Below are 17629 nucleotides of genomic sequence, written 5' to 3' on the forward strand. Positions count from 1 at the left end.
TGGTGAAAGTTGGCCAGTTCACCTCAAACTCCATCACTCTGATCATAGGAGCCCCACAGGGCTGTGTCCTGAGTCCCCTGCTCTACTCTCTCTACACGCATGACTGCGTGTCCTCTCACAGCTCCACATCCATTGTTAAATTCGCTGATGATACTGTGGTTCTGGGCCTCATCTCCAACAACGATGAGACCGCATACTTGGATGAGGTAGAGAGACTCACATCTTGGTGCCAGGACAACTGTCTCTCACTGAATGTGAGCAAAACTAAAGAGCTGATCATGGACTTTAGGAAGAGACAGCAGCAGCCCTACTCTCCTCTCAGGATCAGCGGGACCCCTGTGGAGAGGGTGAGTAGCTTCAAGTACCTCGGCGTAAACATCTCCGAGAACCTGACTTGGACTACACACATCCAATCACAGGTTAAGAAAGCCAGGCAAAGACTGTACCATCTGCGACAGCTGAGGAAATTCAGGGTCTCACCAGCAATCCTGAAAACTTTCTATTCAGGGACCATAGAAAGTGTATTGACTCAGTGCATCTCAGTGTGGTATGGAAACAGCTCCAATCAGGACTGCAAAGCTCTACAGAGAGTTGTGCGCTTAGCTGAGCGCATCTCAGGGTCTGCTCTCCCCTCTCTGCAGGACATCTACCTCAAACGCTGCAAAAGTAGAGCTGTTAAAATCTTCAAGGACTCTAATCACCCTGGTAACCAGCTATTCACTTTGCTTCCATCTGGTAAGCGCTTCCGTAGCCTGATGGCAAAAACTGAGAGACTTAGGAGGAGTTTCTTCCCCCAGGCCATCAGGCTCCTAAACTCTAACTCTGTGTCATAATATCACTTGACTCCATGTAATATCACCATATCAATAAGTTATTCATAATTTTTTTCTCCATGTAAATATCATATATCAATAAGCTATTCATAATTTTTCTCCATGTAAATATCATATCAATAAGCTATTCATAATTTTTCTCTACCTCATATTGCTGCTATTCAAATACCCTGTACAACTTTTTGCACATTATTTTTTGCACATTCCTCTCATTACTATTTGTCAACAACATACTGACCTGCACATTTATATTTATATTTTTTATCCTATCTTATCTTATTTTATCTTATCTTTTATTTTATGTTTGTACTTCTTCTTAATGTTTGTATTCTTTATAATTGCACTGTCCTTGGAGCGGACCTGACCTACATTTCACTGCTGGTTATACTCTGTATAATTGTGTATGTGACAAATAAAACTCTTGAATCTTGAATCTCTTAAATTATATTTGTCTAATTTAACATATTTAATTATTGCAGGTTTGTATAATATTCTGAATTTGCATTTTACTGTTTTTATTCATTTTGAGGAATACTGAATGTGTTTTTGTGCAGGTGAGATGAGAAAATACATGTTGATATTTGTGACCCTGGACCACAAAACCAGTCATGAGTAGCATATTTATAGCAATAGCCAAAAATACATTGTATGGGTTAAAATTATAAATTTTTCTTTTATGCCAAAAATCATTAGGATATTATGTAAAGATCATGTTACATGAAGATATTTTGTAAATTTTCTTCCATAAATATCTCAAAACTTCATTTTTGATTAGTAATATGCATTGCTAAGAACTTCATTTGAACAACTTTAAAGGAGATTTTTTGCACCCTCAGATTCCAGATTTTCAAATAGTTGCATCTCAGACAAATATTGTCCTAACAAACCATACATCAATGGACAGATTATTATTCAGCTTTCAGATGATGTATAAATCTCAATTTCACAAAATTGACCCTTATGACTGGTTTTGTGCTCCAGGGTCACATTTAGTCTAGACCAGGGGTGTCAAACTCAGTTCCTGGACGGCCGCAGCCCTGCAGAATTTAGTTACAACACTGCTCCAACACACATACCATGTAGTTTTCAAATAAGCCTGAAGGAATTGATTAGCTAGATCAGGTGTGTTTAATTAGGGTTGCATCTAAACTCTGCAGGGCTCTGGCCCTCCAGGAACTGAGTTTGACACCCCTGGTCTAGAAGATCATGTTCACACACAACACCTCTGCACTTACTCCCAATTTCTCTCAACATGGCCACACCAGAGCTGTCAGTCAATAAATAACCTGTGTTACTTGTAAAGCACAACACTGCAGCTGATATTTGTCTGCTATGTTTGGAAGTGGTTTGTGGTTGATACCAGTGAAGAGTTCTTTAGGCCATTTTTTGGGGAGCAGGTTCAGATCCTGCAGCGGCACCACGACTCCCTCAATGTTCCCGAACATGGTGGACAATCCCAGACAGAAGAGCATGATGAAGAACAGCACTGACCACAGAGGAGAGACGGGCATCTTAGTGATGGCCTCGGTGAAGACGATGAAGGCCAGACCGGTTCCCTCTACTCCCTGAAACCAAACATCAGGGCAGCTGTTCATCTGGAGTGTGCTCAGAGTGACTTAGTGAAGGATGGGAGATGGTTGACTAGTAATGTGTGATTTCTGTAGTACCTCACTAAGGTATGTCTGTATGTCGCAGGTCTTCAGATGGAGCTCCTGAAAGACTGCTGGTGCTGTGCTGTTGAGATGCTGAAGAAAACTGTTGTAGTTGCTCTCCGTGATGTTTCCCTCCGGCAGATCAAACGTGTTCATCAGCGTCAGGATGTTACTGTCAGAAAATATAATACAGTGAGGTCACACTGCCGTTAAAAAACATTTGGAGTCAGTAAGAGTCTCTTCTGCTCACCAAGGCTGCATTTATTTGATCAAAAATACTGTACACATTGAGAAATGTTATTACAATTTAAAGTAGCTGTTTTCTGTGTGAATATCTGTTAAAATGTCATTTATTTCTGTGATCAAATCTGAATTTTCTGCATCATTACTCCAGTCTTCAGTGTTATGTGATCCTTAATCATTCTAATTATGCCGATTTCTGATTATTATCAGTGTGCACATCTGACAGAAACAATAGCACTCATTAGAACATGAGAAACTAAGAAATACATTTTTCTATTAAGATATTTATTTTGTCTAAATGACTGGAAAAGTGTAAAGAATTCAAAAACGTGTTTGTCATGTTCTGACCATTAAGAGTAGTTTAAAACCACAATTAACAGTCTGATTTCTACAACTTTCACTTGGGAGCAAAAAATATGCCTTTAAACTTGAAAGAAATAAAAAATGTGATTACCGATATCGACCGATATCGATAATTTTTTTCTCATTCAAATAATTCTCAAACGTGTTAATTATATTATGAAATATGTGGTATTCCGATACTCAAATATGATCAAGTAAATGTTTAAACACCTTTATAATGATCAGGTTAATTCACACCGAATCGGAGCTGCTTTTGAGATCTCCTCCCAAAAGACATGGAGTAGCCTACTTTATAGTTACCTACACAGTGTGTATTTAAATGTCTGAAACCTAAAATAAACACAATGTGGTTAAAAGCACTGAAAAGTTGTGATATCTTCGCGCCCTTTTCTTGCTCAGTGCCAAAAGTAGATTTGAATTTTGCGGTTGGTCACGTGACACGCTGACCGTTATAATCGCACGTGGGATCAAGCGTTAATAAAAGTATTAATTTCTTAGAAGAGAATAATCTTACAGACTTGATAAGCGTTTGAACAGTAGTGAATGTAAGGACGTAGCTACCTCTCCAGACACGCGTCGTAGTTCTCCGTGGCTCTGAAGCCGATGATGGCGTAGATGACGGTGGCGGAGTAGACGGAGGTCAGACCGTTGATGATGGAGATGGTAACGGCATCCTGCTCACAGTTATTACTGATGGAAAAATTATCAATTTACTCAAAATATGTGCTGTATATGTGCTCTTTTACATTTCAGCTGCCTACACATTTGAATCCAAAGTTGTAATTTTAATTAGAATAATTATTAATAATGAATTAATTAGAACAAAATCAGAATAATGCATAAAACATTTGCAAATAATGCACTGTTTCCATCCCATCTGTTCAAGATATCCCAAAACGGATGGAAACAGCTGTCGATGCTTTCTTGACAAGTGTTGTTATTCTAAAACACAAACTAAAATAGGTTTCGTTAATTGAAATAACGATTGGATGGGAAAAAATAAATGAGAATTAAAGATGTCGCCTAGGCGACTAACTGAGATACAATAAGTTGAGGTACTAAACTTATTTAAAATAAAACTTCATATAAATTAAAGCATCTAAAAGGACATAACTAAATTACTAAAACTTAAAACTTAATAGTAGCCTATTAAATTGATTAAAACTAAAATAAATAGAAATTAAAGCTAAATAGAAATAAATAGAAATAAATAAATACCAAAAGCACATAACAGAATGACTAAAACTTAAACCAAAATTAGAAATGTTGCCATAGAAACCACCCAAAATAAAATAAGTATAAGTGTAAGTGCTAAAATTGTTAAAACTGGGACTAAATATAAGTTAACGCTTTAGAAAAACAAAAACAAAAGCAATAAACAAAATTACTAAAACTTAAACTAAATTCAGAAATGGTGCCTTGAGAACTAGCCAAAATAAAATAAGTTTAAGTTGGTGTACTAAAATTACTAAAACTGAAATAAATATCAATTAAATTATCAGTACTAAATAGAAATAAATATAACAAAAATACATAACAGAATTAATAAAACTTTCACTGAAATTAGAAAAGCACCCCCCCCCCCCCAATAAAAAAATAAAAAAATAAGTCGAAGCACTAAAATTACTATAATTGAAATGTAAATTAAAGCCAAATAGCAATGTTTTTTTTTTTTTTAAATAATGAAAAAAATTATTTATGAAAAAAATCTAACTTAACCCTGCTGTTGATTTAAAGTCTGTTCCTTCTCTGAATTTAAATTCAATGAATTCTAGGGCGGCGTCACATACTCTTCCCTTCACAGTGAAGCTCTCTCAGTAGGCAGCTGCTCATGTAGTCTTCAGACTGATAGGTTTTGTAGCGTGTGTTGTAGATGACTTACTGGACCGAGTTGTAGCTGGAGAAGGAGATGAGGCCGCCGAAGGCCAGAGAGAAGGAGAAGAGCACCTGAGCTCCAGCGTCCAGCCATGTGGTCGGGTTCATCAGCTCATTCACCTTCAACAGGGAAGCAGACGCGTCAGAGTTCAGTGAGTACACACACACACACACACACACACACACACACAGGGTTAATCGCTGAACGTACGTCTGGAGTGAAGAGGAACTTGATTCCACTCAGAGATCCTTTCAGCGTCAGCGCTCGTATCAGGAAGATGGTGAGAACCAGGTACGGTAACGTGGATGTGATGTACACGGCCTGAGCAGAGCAGGAGATAGAATAATTCATTTCTATAGCGCTTTATACAGTACAGACTGATTCAAAGCAGCTTCACAGAAATAAACAGGAGAATAACAGTATTAATGCTGTAAAATAAACATTTCACAATTCAGTTTTTGCTGTACTTTGGATCAAATAAATGCAGGCTTGGTGAACAGAAGAGGCTTCTTTAAAAACATTAAAAACCTTACTTTTGACTATTAGTGTAAATGTGTTAGCTGTGAAGCTATTGATAATGGTACTGAATATGAAATGTGTTGTTTGTGGTCACCTTCCCGGTGGTCTCGATGCCTCTGATGCAGCAGACGTACAGGACGGCCCAGGCACAGAACAGACACAGCACCAGCCACCACTGCAGACCTCCAGAGTCCTCGATCGCCGCCGAGCTGTTCAGAGTCTCTCTGTACCAGAAATAATCCACCGGAGAACTGCGTGCACACTCCGGCTCCAGACCTGCGGAGAGACAGCCACGGTACACTGAGATACTACTGGAACCTTTATCATAGTCAGGATACATCAAATGATATTAGCAGCAGGTAGAGCAAGTTATTGCATTTTAGTTTAGAATATCATGCTTAATCATTCACAATAAGATCAGGGACATGAATGAATTAGTTAAATTAGCATCAATGTTATTTTAGCTTTATTTATAGTATTTATTAATATTTTGAATTAACTTTTATTTTTAGTATTCATTTTAGTTTTTGTCATTTTTATTTTTTTCATATTTTTATTTAGTAATTTTAGTACTTCAACTTAAATGTTAAAATTAGAAATGTTTTTCATCTGATACTTACATTTTATTTTATTTCTAATTTTAACATTTAGGTTTTTCATCTGATATTCATATTTAATTTTATTAAAACATTTAGAATTTCATCATTTAAGGTTTTAATGTGATATTTATATTTTATTTTAGATGTTGCCTTGTAATCTTTGTTTTATTATGTATCAATCAACATTTTAAATTTGTCTAATATTTATATTTTATATCAGCATTTTAAATTTTAATGTGTATGTTTTTCATCTAATAGTTATATTTTATTTGATCAACATTTTTACATTTTAGTTTATGTAATTTATTTTATCAACATTTCTAATTTTAAAATTTTTCATCAAATAGTTTTATTTTATTGCAGCTTTACTTCAAGTAAAGCCTTTACTTATAATGCATTATAAACATTTAATGCATTAATTATGTCTTATAATGCATGATCTTATGAATAATTGTAACCTCAGCTATAATACATTGTTACTTATCTATTCATTGTTACTCCCTTATATAAGTATAATGCATTAAAACACACAACAAACAACTGAGATGTAACAAGAAATCTGAAAAAAAAATAATAATGCTTTTTAACTCTGGTTACAATATTTATGAAAATATTAAATGCATTACAACATACATTATGAATAGATTTATAATGCATTATACATAAAGCTTTAAAGTGTTACTGTGTTGTTTAATAGTTGCAGTCATCAGTAACGCTGCTGTGAGCTGCAGATACCTGTCCTGTTGGCATTGACCGGACACTGACTCCAGGGTAAAGGATCCTGCAGAGAGTTGAAGAGGTACCACATGACCCAGGCCATGATGGTGTTGTAGTACATGCCCACAATGAAGGACGCCAGCATGGAGGCGATGCCTGACCAAACACACAGACAGCATCATATAGTTTCAAAAGCCAGCTGAACTCATTCCTGCAGGAGTCAAGGTCGTTTCCCACACGTTTATCAGTTTATGGCTTTGTGACTCACCGACTCCGGTCAGATACGGGTTGATGGACCTCCAGACGCCGACGCTACCCTTCCTCAGTCTCTGACCGATGGCAAACTCCAGATGAAGCAGCGGGACTCCCTCCAGAACCAGGAGAATCAGGAACGGGATCATAAACGCTCCTGAAACAGCCAGCAGCAAACACACCGATATTACAGACCGTTATGCTCATATCAGCCGTGAAACCATTGTTTGATGGATTTTTAGGCATTCTTAGTAAGTTCAAAGAAGTCTTATTACTAATTTTAATTTTGAATATTAATTTTAGTTTTTACATACTTTAAAAAATATTGCCTATACAGTGGCATGCGAAAGTTTGGGACTCAAACACAACAATTAAAAAAGGTTCAAACATTCACTGATGCTCCAGAAGGAAACACGATGCATTAAGAGCCGGGGGGTGAAAACTTTTGAACAGGATGAAGATGTCCAAATTTTTCTTATTTTGTTGAAATATCATGTTTTTCCATTTAGTACTGCCCTTCTGACGCGACAGAAGATACTTGCATGTTTCCTGGAAGACAAATTAAATACAATTTACCTTGATCTTCAAATTCAAAAAGTTTTCACCCCCAAGGCTCTTAATGCATCGTGTTTCCTTCAGGAGCATCAGTGAATGTTTGAACCTTTTTTAATTGTTGTGTTTGAGTCCCTCAATCATCCTCAGTGTGAAAAGGTGGATCTCAAAATCATACAGTTACTGCCGGAAAGGGTTCAAATATGCAAAAGATGCTGGAAAACTGAAGATTCTGCAGGACCTGGAGGATTTTTCTGAAGAACAGTGCTCAGTTGAACTGTTCAGAACAAACAAGGGACTCAAACACAACCATCACAAAACAAAAACACAGTCGTAGATCATCCAGGTAACCACACACAGTATTAAGAACCAAGGGTTCCCAAACTTTTGAATGTGGTTATTTTAATTATTTCAGCTATTTTTTTGTCTTGTGGACTATATGTAAACATCTTTTATGGAAAATATCTTACTCAGGACAGTACTAAATAAAAATAACATGCATTTTGTATGATCTCTCTTATTTTGGTAAAATTATCCACATTTTCACAGATTCTGCAAGGGGTTCCCAAACTTTCGATCCCCACTGTAATAGAGAATTAATAGCCTATACTATAATAGAGAATTATTTATTCATTAATTTACATTTATACATTTAGAAGACACTTTTATCCAAAATAACCTACAATAGAGGTATTTATTTATTTATCATTTAAAAATTTTACATTTATGCACTTGGCAGATACTTTTATCCAAAGCAGCTTAGAAATATATTTATTTACACATTTAGTAGATGTTTTTATTCAAAGCGACTCAAAAAATATTTATTTAACCCTTTAAATATTAATATTTTACTGTTTTATCAGGTATTTAGATTTATAGATTTGGCAAACACTTTTATCCAACACAACTTAAATGCGCTCTAATAACCGATTTTTGGCTTTTTAATGCATAACAACACGCAATTATATACAATTTTAATAATTTTTAGAGAATTCTAAAATCTATGATTTTTAATTAAGGTTTTTAACTCAAATAAGTGATTTTTGATGATCAGATTATTTAATGACTACAGCAATATTTAATCGCTACATTAATCTTATGACTCATTCACACAAATTACTCTACTGACTGGTTGCATAAACTGCTTAGACTAAATAGTTTTATAAGCCATTTCTTTCTTCAAGACTGCATATATTTTTAAGTCCATTACAAAAAAACATAGATTGGTCTAATTTGAAATTAAAAAAGTAAATCTGATTATCAGAATCAGAATCAGAATCAGAATGAGCTTTATTGGCCAAGTATGTTTACACATACAAGGAATTTGTTGTAGTGACAGAAGCTCCACAGTGCAACAGAAAGACAGTAACAGGACAGGACACAGGTAATGAAACAAAATAACAGGAAATAGCCAATAACCAATGTACAAAGCAGCAAAAAAAATAAAAAATACACAATATATAATATATAATATAGGCGACTATGTATGTACAGGTGAAGTATGTGCAAATTAGAAATGAGAAAATAAAATAAGTGAGTGTGGTGAATGGATAATGTATTAGTTGTGTGTTCTACGTTTATTTATTGAGTGTTCATGAGATGTATTGACTGAGGGAAGAAACTGTTCCTGTGTCTGGTCGTTCTGGTGCTCAGAGCTCTGTAGCGTCGACCAGATGGTAACAGTTCAAAGAGGTTGTGTGCTGGATGTGAGGGGTCCAGAGTGATTTTACCAGCCCTTTTGCTCACTCTGGATAAGTACAGTTCTTGGAGAGTGGGGAGGGTTGTACCAATGATTCGCTCAGCAGTCCGGACTACCCTCCGTAGTCTTCTGAGGTCAGATTTGGTAGCTGAGCTGAACCAGACAGTTATTGAGGTGCAGAGGATGGATTCAATGATGGCAGAGTAGAACTGTTTCAGTAAGTCCTGTGGCAGGTTGAACTTCCTCAGCTGGCGAAGAAAGTACAGCCTCTGCTGGGCCTTCCTGACAATGGAGTCAATGTGAATATCCCACTTTAGGTCCTGAGAGATGGTGGTGCCCAAGAATCTGAATGACTCCACTGCAGTCACGGTGCTGTTCATGATGGTAAGTGGGGGGAGAGCAGGGGGGTTTCTCCTGAAGTCCACGATCATCTCCACAGTTTTGAGCGTGTTAAGCTCCAGGTTGTTGAGACTGCACCAGACAGCCAGCTCCTTAACCTCCTGTCTGTAAGCAGACTCGTCACCGTCCTGGATGAGGCCGATCAGTGTGGTGTCGTCTGCAAACTTCAGGAGCTTGACAGAGGGGTCTTTAGATGTGCAGTCGTTGGTGTAGAGGGAGAAGAGCAGTGGGGAGAGTACGCAGCCCTGAGGAGCTCCAGTGCTGATGGTTCGAGTGCTGGATGAGAATTTGCCAAGCTTTACTAACTGCTGTCTGTCTGTCAGGAAGCTGTTGATCCACTGGCAGACGGAGGTGGGGACGGAGAGCTGAGTTAGTTTATTTTGAAGGGTTTCCGGGATAATGGTGTTAAAAGCAGAGCTGAAGTCCACAAACAGGATCCTCACATAAGTCCCTGGTCTGTCCAGATGCTGCAGGATGAAGTGCAGTCCCATGTTGACTGCATCATCCACAGACCTGTTTGCTCTGTAGGCAAACTGCAGGGGGTCCAGTAAGGGTCCAGTGATGTCCTTCAGATGAGCCAGAACCAGTCTTTCGAATGATTTCATGGCTACAGACGTTAGTGCCACAGGTCTGTAGTCATTAAGTCCAGTAATTTTGTGTTTCTTTGGGACGGGGATGATGGTGGAGCGTTTGAAGCATGAGGGGACTTCACACAGCTCCAGTGATCTATTGAAGATCTGTGTGAAGATGGGGGCCAGCTGCTCAGCACAGATTTTTAGGCAGGCTGGTGACACACCATCTGGACCAGGTGCTTTCCTTCTTTTGTTTTTCCTGAAGACCTGGCACACATCGTCTTCGCTGATTTGAATTGTAGGTGTGGGGGAGAGAGGGGTTGCTGGAGGTGTGAATGGTTGTGTGGAGGGGTGTTCTGGGCGGGTGTGGGGTGATCGTTCAAAACGACAAAAGAACTCGTTTAAGTCGTCTGCCAGGTGTTGATTCTCCAGAGTGCTGGGGGGTGGTGTTTTGTAGCTGGTGATGTCCTTTAATCCAAGCCACACTGAAGCCGGATCGCTGGAAGAGAATTTGTTCCTGAGCTTGTCAGAATAATTCCTCTTTGCCACTCTGATCTCCTTTTCCAGTGTGTATTTGGCCTGTTTGTACAAGACTTTATCCCCCTTTCTGTGAGCATCTTCTTTGGCCTGACGGAGCTGTCTGAGTTTGGCAGTGAACCATGGTTTGTCATTGTTGTAGAATAGATGAGTCCTGGTAGGAATGCACATGTCCTCACAGAAACTGATATATGATGTTACAGTCTCTGTGAGCTCGTCCAGGTCATTTGCTGCAGCTTCAAAAACAGACCAATCAGTCAGGTCGAAACAGGCTTGTAAATCCCGCTCTGTTTCGTTAGTCCATCTTTTAACAGATCTTAATACAGGCTTCGCAGACTTAAGTTTCTGCCTGTAGGATGGAATAAGATGAACCAAACAGTGATCAGAGAGTCCTAAAGCTGCTCGTTATCACTTCAGACTAGTTTTCTATGACAGTTATTGAAAGATGTTGGGCATTGACAGGGATAATTCATAAGAGATAAATAAAGAGTCACATAAATACAATCCCTGAATCCCTCATGTGTTTTCCCTTAAAAATCATTTAGGCTGTAAAATCAAATGAAGCTATAAATCATAATTAGGTCTTGGAGGCTGCGTTCATGCATTCAAAGATTCTCTCTCTCTCGCTTTCCCAACTTTCAATATTTGTACCTGTTTGCAGGTTTGCCCATTTTAATTTTTTAGTCATAATGAGTAGGATCCAAAGCAACCTACAATAGAGAATTATTTATTTTTGTTTATGCATTTAGCAGACGCTTCTATCCAAAACAACTTACAATAGAGGATTTATTGATTGGTTGATTGATTATTTTTAATTTTACATTTATACACTTGGCAGATGCTTTTATCCAAAGCAGCTTAGAAATGCATTGATTTATTTATTCAAAGTTTCTTTCTCTCTCTCATTTCCCTTTTTCCCAAATTTGGATCTGTCTAACTTTTTTTAATAGTTGTTCCTGTTTTAATTTTTCAGTCATAAAGCTGTAAAATCAAATGAAGCTATAAATCATAACTGGGAGGCTGCGTTCATGCAGCTGAAGTTTCTCTCTCTCATTTCTTTGGATTTCTTTGGATCTTTGTACCTGTTTACAGGTTTTCCGGTTGTAATTTTTCAGTTCTAGCGAGTAAGAGGTGTGTTTCTCTTGTGTTTCTCAGCTCACCTCCTCCGTGGCTCTGGCAGAGGTACGGGAATCTCCAGACGTTCCCCAGCCCCACACAGAAGCCCACGCAGGTCAGCATGTACTGGGTTTTGTTGTCCCACTGCGGCCGCTCTCCAGCCTCCTCCACCTCCAGCTTCTCCAGCTCGGCGTGAGACGGGATCCGCTCATCCAGACCCGGGTTCGGGAGCTTCAGCTTCAGCTTCATGTCGTCTGGCAGGTACTGCTCTCCTCAGGGAAGTGCTGGAGATAGTAACGGGGATCTGCTTATTAATGACCTTTAGCACTCGCCCCTCCGTCCCAGAACGTCTGAACTGTTTTGTCAGCAAGATAAAGGCTGGATGACAGCCGGAGCTCTGCTGATGCTGGTTAATGTGTAATGTTCACTCACGCCTTACTCACATTTCTGACTGTCAGACGCTCAATCAATCCTCTCTATAGGCTTCATTTATTCCTATTCAGTGTCATTCAGAGTTTTCAATTAGCTTTTATTTTTAAAATTGAAAAATGGATCCTGTTGAAAATTACAACGACAAAAAATATCCACATCCTGGCACTCACATAGTAAGCACAGTAACAAGCCTTTATTCTAAGATTGGGCTACATATTAAAAAGACACCAAAGCGTATCAGCCCAAACAGAGCTTCCTATAAGAATAAAATATAAGAATACAGGCTATTTACCGTGCTTACTATGTGAGTGCCAGGATGTAGATTACCTAATGTGCCCCTGGTCGAGATTTTTTTGTGGTTATTAGCTTTTATTTTTGTTTAGTTTTTTCAGTTTTCATCTTAGTCACTTTGTTGTGCCTTTTTGTCATTTTTAGGTTTTTTAATTTTAGTTTTATTTATTTCATTGCATCAAGTCTAAACAAAAATGGCAACAATAGCTAAAATAAAATAACATTTTATTAATTTTGTGTGTAAAACAGAAATATCTTTGTATGCTCGGTCTTAAAATGAACTATTACGATTATTTTATTGCTAGTGTTGTTTTAGTATCATTGATATACTATTGTAGTTTTTATTAATATTTTGAGTTGTTTTTATGTTCAGTTTTTTATTTTATTTTGGTTAACGTTTTAGTAATTTTGCTATATGTTTTTGTCATTTTTATTAGTATTTTTTATTTTTTAAATATGTCTGTGTATTTTTTTTTCTTCAATTTTAGGTATTTTAGTACTTATATAGTACTTGAAGTTAAAATAAATGAAAATGAGAAAAGTTGCCTTTGTAACTATCTGAAATAAAATAATATTGTATTTTAATTTTTATTTATTTAAGTTAAAGTTTTCTTCTGCATGGTCTGAAAATTAGGTTTAATTTATTCCTATCAGTGTTAGCAATGGAGTGTAAGCACCGGTGCGCTCGCTTGCTCTTAAAATACTCCCTCATTTATGGTCATACTGATAAGAGTAATCCATCTTTCAAATCTGTAAAGACTCTACATTGATTTGTGTGCACTCGCAGTAACAACAAAACATTGCGCTTTTGTAAAATAAAGAAAGCAAACAGGATCCCCTTTCTACCGTCTCGATCTCTGTGAACTTGAGCGTGAAACTCCACGTATATTTGCCTTATAGACATGAAAAACATATCTGTAGAGAGCGAAATCTCTACTTTCAAATGGACCCATTCAAGTGGAAAACAAATATTCACAGATTATGTAATCCACATGAATACAATACTGTGGAGATGACGAGTCAGTGTAGCCGACGTCATCTCTTGAGCCGAGAACAAAGAGAGCACTAGTTTATCAATACATTATTAAAATGTGAATGCAGTCTTCTTACTGTTTTAACCTGACACATTCATAATCATTACTTCTGCCGGTGCGCTTGAGCACTTAGGCTATGTAGGCAATCTGTTTATGAAATGTTATGACAGTAATGATAAAATTGCTCTGTTGGCTGTGGAGTCGAGACATCTGCAAATATGATTAAAAGATGAATATGAGACAAAACCACAGAGTCACATTTTATTATTAGCCGTTTCAACACATAGATGTTTTACCAAATAAAAAGAACAGCACTTTTAGAGTTCATCCCACTCATTGATGTGAGCATAAGTATTGGGACAGTTGAACATAAGGCAGATATAAAAGATTAAAAGCTATTATTTAGTTGCAGATCCCTTGCACACAATCACAGCAGTGAGTCTGTGACCCATAGACATCACCAGACTCTTGCTCTTGTAAGAATTACAGAACCTCAGACACTTTGAACTCCTGAGATGGACAACACACACACAGTGCATTAACATACAGACATCTATCTCCACATCCCACTGAGAGAAAATGCAGGAAAATGCCTCTCTTACATATGCATCAGTTCCTTTTCATCCCCTTCTTTCCCCTCACCCATCCTTCACTCAGCTCACTCAGAAGGGTCAATAGTAGAATGTAATACTCTACATTAATGCAAGTGATATTTACAGTCATGTTTGGTATCATTTGAATTGTCTCAGGGCGACTGGTACAATGGTCTCATTCTTGTAAGAAGTAAACTAAAAGGGAATACAGATCCTGAGAGTTCAGAGATATTTTGCATACTATAGAGGGTGGGTCAGTTCCCAGTGGTTTTCATGCAAATTACCTTCTGTCCCAAAAGGTGCTAATTTGTGCTAATTTGATTAAAGCAAATTACAATTGTTAGTTCCTGTCTCCACCTCGGGGGGTGTTGGTCTTGGTCTGAGGTACTTAAGGAAAATGTTGCAAAAGGATCAGGGCGATTCTGTAACCAGAAGCCCGTAGTGTGGTGTCTCAATACTCACACTATGTATTTCTATAAAGTCAGGTATGCATCCTTTACTCGTAGATTTATCTTTGAGAATTCAATGTTTTGTATTGATATGATTTGATCTCTTTGAATTGCTATGTAATTGACATATACATACAGTATTTACCTGACTGATAATAAATTGTTACATTTGAGCTTATTCTGTTTTACTCTGTAATTATTGACTCTAGTAGATTACGTTGCATCCTTGTTAAAGACATGAGCAACCGAATGAACGAGTAAATATAAAGTCAAGAGTTAACTAGAATAATCAAATATCAGAAGAATACAAATTAGAAATAGACAAGCAATCAATATGTATTTCAAGCTAAATACGAGGTCATAATAAAATGGAGTCAGATTAAATAATAAAATGGAGTCAGATTAGAGTTTAATTTAAATTGAAGAGCTTTGCACATTGAAAAGACCGAACACGCAGGAAACCTTCATCCACCATTGGATACCTTCTTTGGGCCAAATGGGTGGACCTTACACTCTCATCCTTTGAAATGCTTTTCTCAGCCTTTAATGAAGACAATCCCAATTGTTGCTTGTTTTGGGGAGTTTCTGCCTTTACTCTCCTCTTCAGCTGCTGAAATTCATGTTCAATCAGATTTAAATCTGGAGATTGACTTGGGCAATCTAACACTTTCCATTTCTTTGCTCTTATAAACTCCTTGACTGAACTGGCAGGGTGTTTTGGGTCATTGTCCTGATGCAATATGAAGCACTTCCCAATGAATCTGGTGGCATTTTCTTGAATATTGGTAGGCAAGATGGTTTTGTATCCTTCCAAATTCATTCTGCTACTGTCATCATACATTAAGTCATCAGTAAAATTGAGCGAGCCTGTTCCAGAGACAGCCATGCATGCCCATGCCATGACACCACCTCCATCATTATTGAGTATGATTTTTACCACTTTGAATTCAAAAGAAAAAAAAGTGGAATACTATGAAGTTTGTTAAAAACATGGAACCATGTATACCCCATATACGTGTAAAGAATGACCTTGTTATTGTTCTGTCAGATGAGTACAAAGAAATATAAAGGTCCTGATGGGATTTCTGCCCGCCTTTTAAAAACTTGTGCAGTAGAACTTATCTAATGCACTTTATCCCTTACTTTACTTTTCAATTGAAAAGTAATTCAATTACAGTAACTAATTACTTTAACTAGTTACACCCAACACTGGTTAGCTGTAAGATCAACTTCTTGTTCTATCAAGCTGTACTGGACAATGTGATCAGATATGGAATACATCTTTGGTATGGTACTGTAATCTGACAGTGCAGTTATAGACTAAGCTTACACAGCTTATTCAAATAGCCATAAAGACCATGGGCATAAAGGAACATTCTTATCTCCAGACCTCACTTGAAAAATCATTGCTAAGAGAGGCATATAAGATCTTAAACAATGCAACACACATTTTGAAGGAGGTGCAGATTTAATAGGTTTAGGAATTCGTTCATTCCTTTGGCAATTAAGTCACTAAATAGTAGTAAGTGATTTTGTATTGAGGTTTTACTGAGATGTTTGTTTATTTGTTTGTGTAGCCTAATGTATTGTTTTAAGTGTAGTGATGCAGTGGCTGTATTTGGAGCCCAAGACGATTTATATCTGAAGAATTAATGCAACAGGACACAGCTGATCACTTAGACAGACCTGTGAGGCAACTGCTCCAATACTTATGCTCACATCAGATAGAGGAGGGATGAAACTCTTAGCTGGTAAAACATCTATGTGTTGAATCACCCAATAATAAAATGTGGCATTCTGTAGTTTTGTCTCATATTCATCTTTAATCATATTTACAGATTTTTGGATTCCACAGCAAACAGAGCAATTATGTCTTTACTGTCCCAATACTTACTTGGCCAAGTATGTTTACACATACAAGGAATTTGTTGTAGTGACAGAAGCTCCACAGTGCAACAGAAGGACAGTAACAGGACAGGACACAGATAATAAAAGAATACTATACAAATATACAAATAGGCAATGTGCAAAAACACAATATATAATATAGACAATTATGTGTGTACAGGTCTGATATGTGCAAATTTGAAATTAAAAAATAAGTATGTGTGATGAATAATGATGTATAATAGAGTTGTGTGTTCCACGTTTTATTGTCAAGTGTTCATGAGATGGATTGCCTGAGGGAAGAAACTGTTCCTGTGTCTGGTCGTTCTGGTGCTCAGAGCTCTGTAGCGTCGACCAGACGGTAACAGTTCAAAGAGGGAGTGTGCTGGATGTGAGGGGTCCAGAGTGATTTTACCAGCCCTTTTGCTCACTCTGGATAAGTACAGTTCTTGGAGAGTGGGGAGGGTTGTACCAATGATTCGCTCAGCAGTCCGGACTACCCTCCGTAGTCTTCTGAGGTCAGATTTGGTAGCTGAGCTGAACCAGACAGTTATTGAGGTGCAGAGGATGGATTCAATGATGGCAGAGTAGAACTGTTTCAGTAAGTCCTGTGGCAGGTTGAACTTCCTCAGCTGGCGAAGAAAGTACAACCTCTGCTGGGCCTTCCTGACAATGGAGTCTATGTGAATCTCCCACTTCAGGTCCTGAGAGATGGTGGTGCCCAGGAATCTGAATGACTCCACTGCAGTCACAGTGCTGTTCATGATGGTGAGTGGGGGGAGAGTAGGGGGGTTTCTCCTGAAGTCCACTATCATCTCCACAGTTTTGAGCGTGTGTGTATGTGTGTGTATATAAATACACACACATACAGTATATATTTTGAACATATTTACATGTATATACATTTATATATTTATATTCTTATATTTTATATTATATATAAATATATTGAATATGTAAACCACATATTTTTCTTAAATATATACAGTACATGCATATGTTTGTATTTTTTAT

The 17629-nt window shown here is 37.4% G+C and overlaps 2 protein-coding genes across 3 annotated transcripts in view; one reads left to right on the forward strand and one right to left on the reverse strand.

Annotated features, from left to right (window-relative positions):
• The window catches only part of LOC306847490 (sodium-dependent neutral amino acid transporter B(0)AT1-like), a gene marked incomplete at both ends in the record, with an annotated part of 46977 nt that extends 34799 nt beyond the window's left edge, over positions 1-12178 (reverse strand). Inside the window, one exon of the mRNA XM_079381431.1 lies at positions 12075-12178. Within this exon, the coding sequence (XP_079237557.1) occupies positions 12075-12178 (104 nt within the window). The remainder of the gene's footprint in view (positions 1-12074) is intronic.
• The window catches only part of LOC306847560 (tRNA-dihydrouridine(47) synthase [NAD(P)(+)]-like), a 356345-nt gene that overhangs the window by 57805 nt on the left and 280911 nt on the right, over positions 1-17629 (forward strand). The gene's annotated exons all lie outside the window — the stretch shown is intronic.

The sequence above is a fragment of the Barbus barbus genome (assembly GCF_936440315.1).
Source record: "Barbus barbus genome assembly, chromosome: 27".
NCBI classification, from domain to species: domain Eukaryota; kingdom Metazoa; phylum Chordata; class Actinopteri; order Cypriniformes; family Cyprinidae; genus Barbus; species Barbus barbus.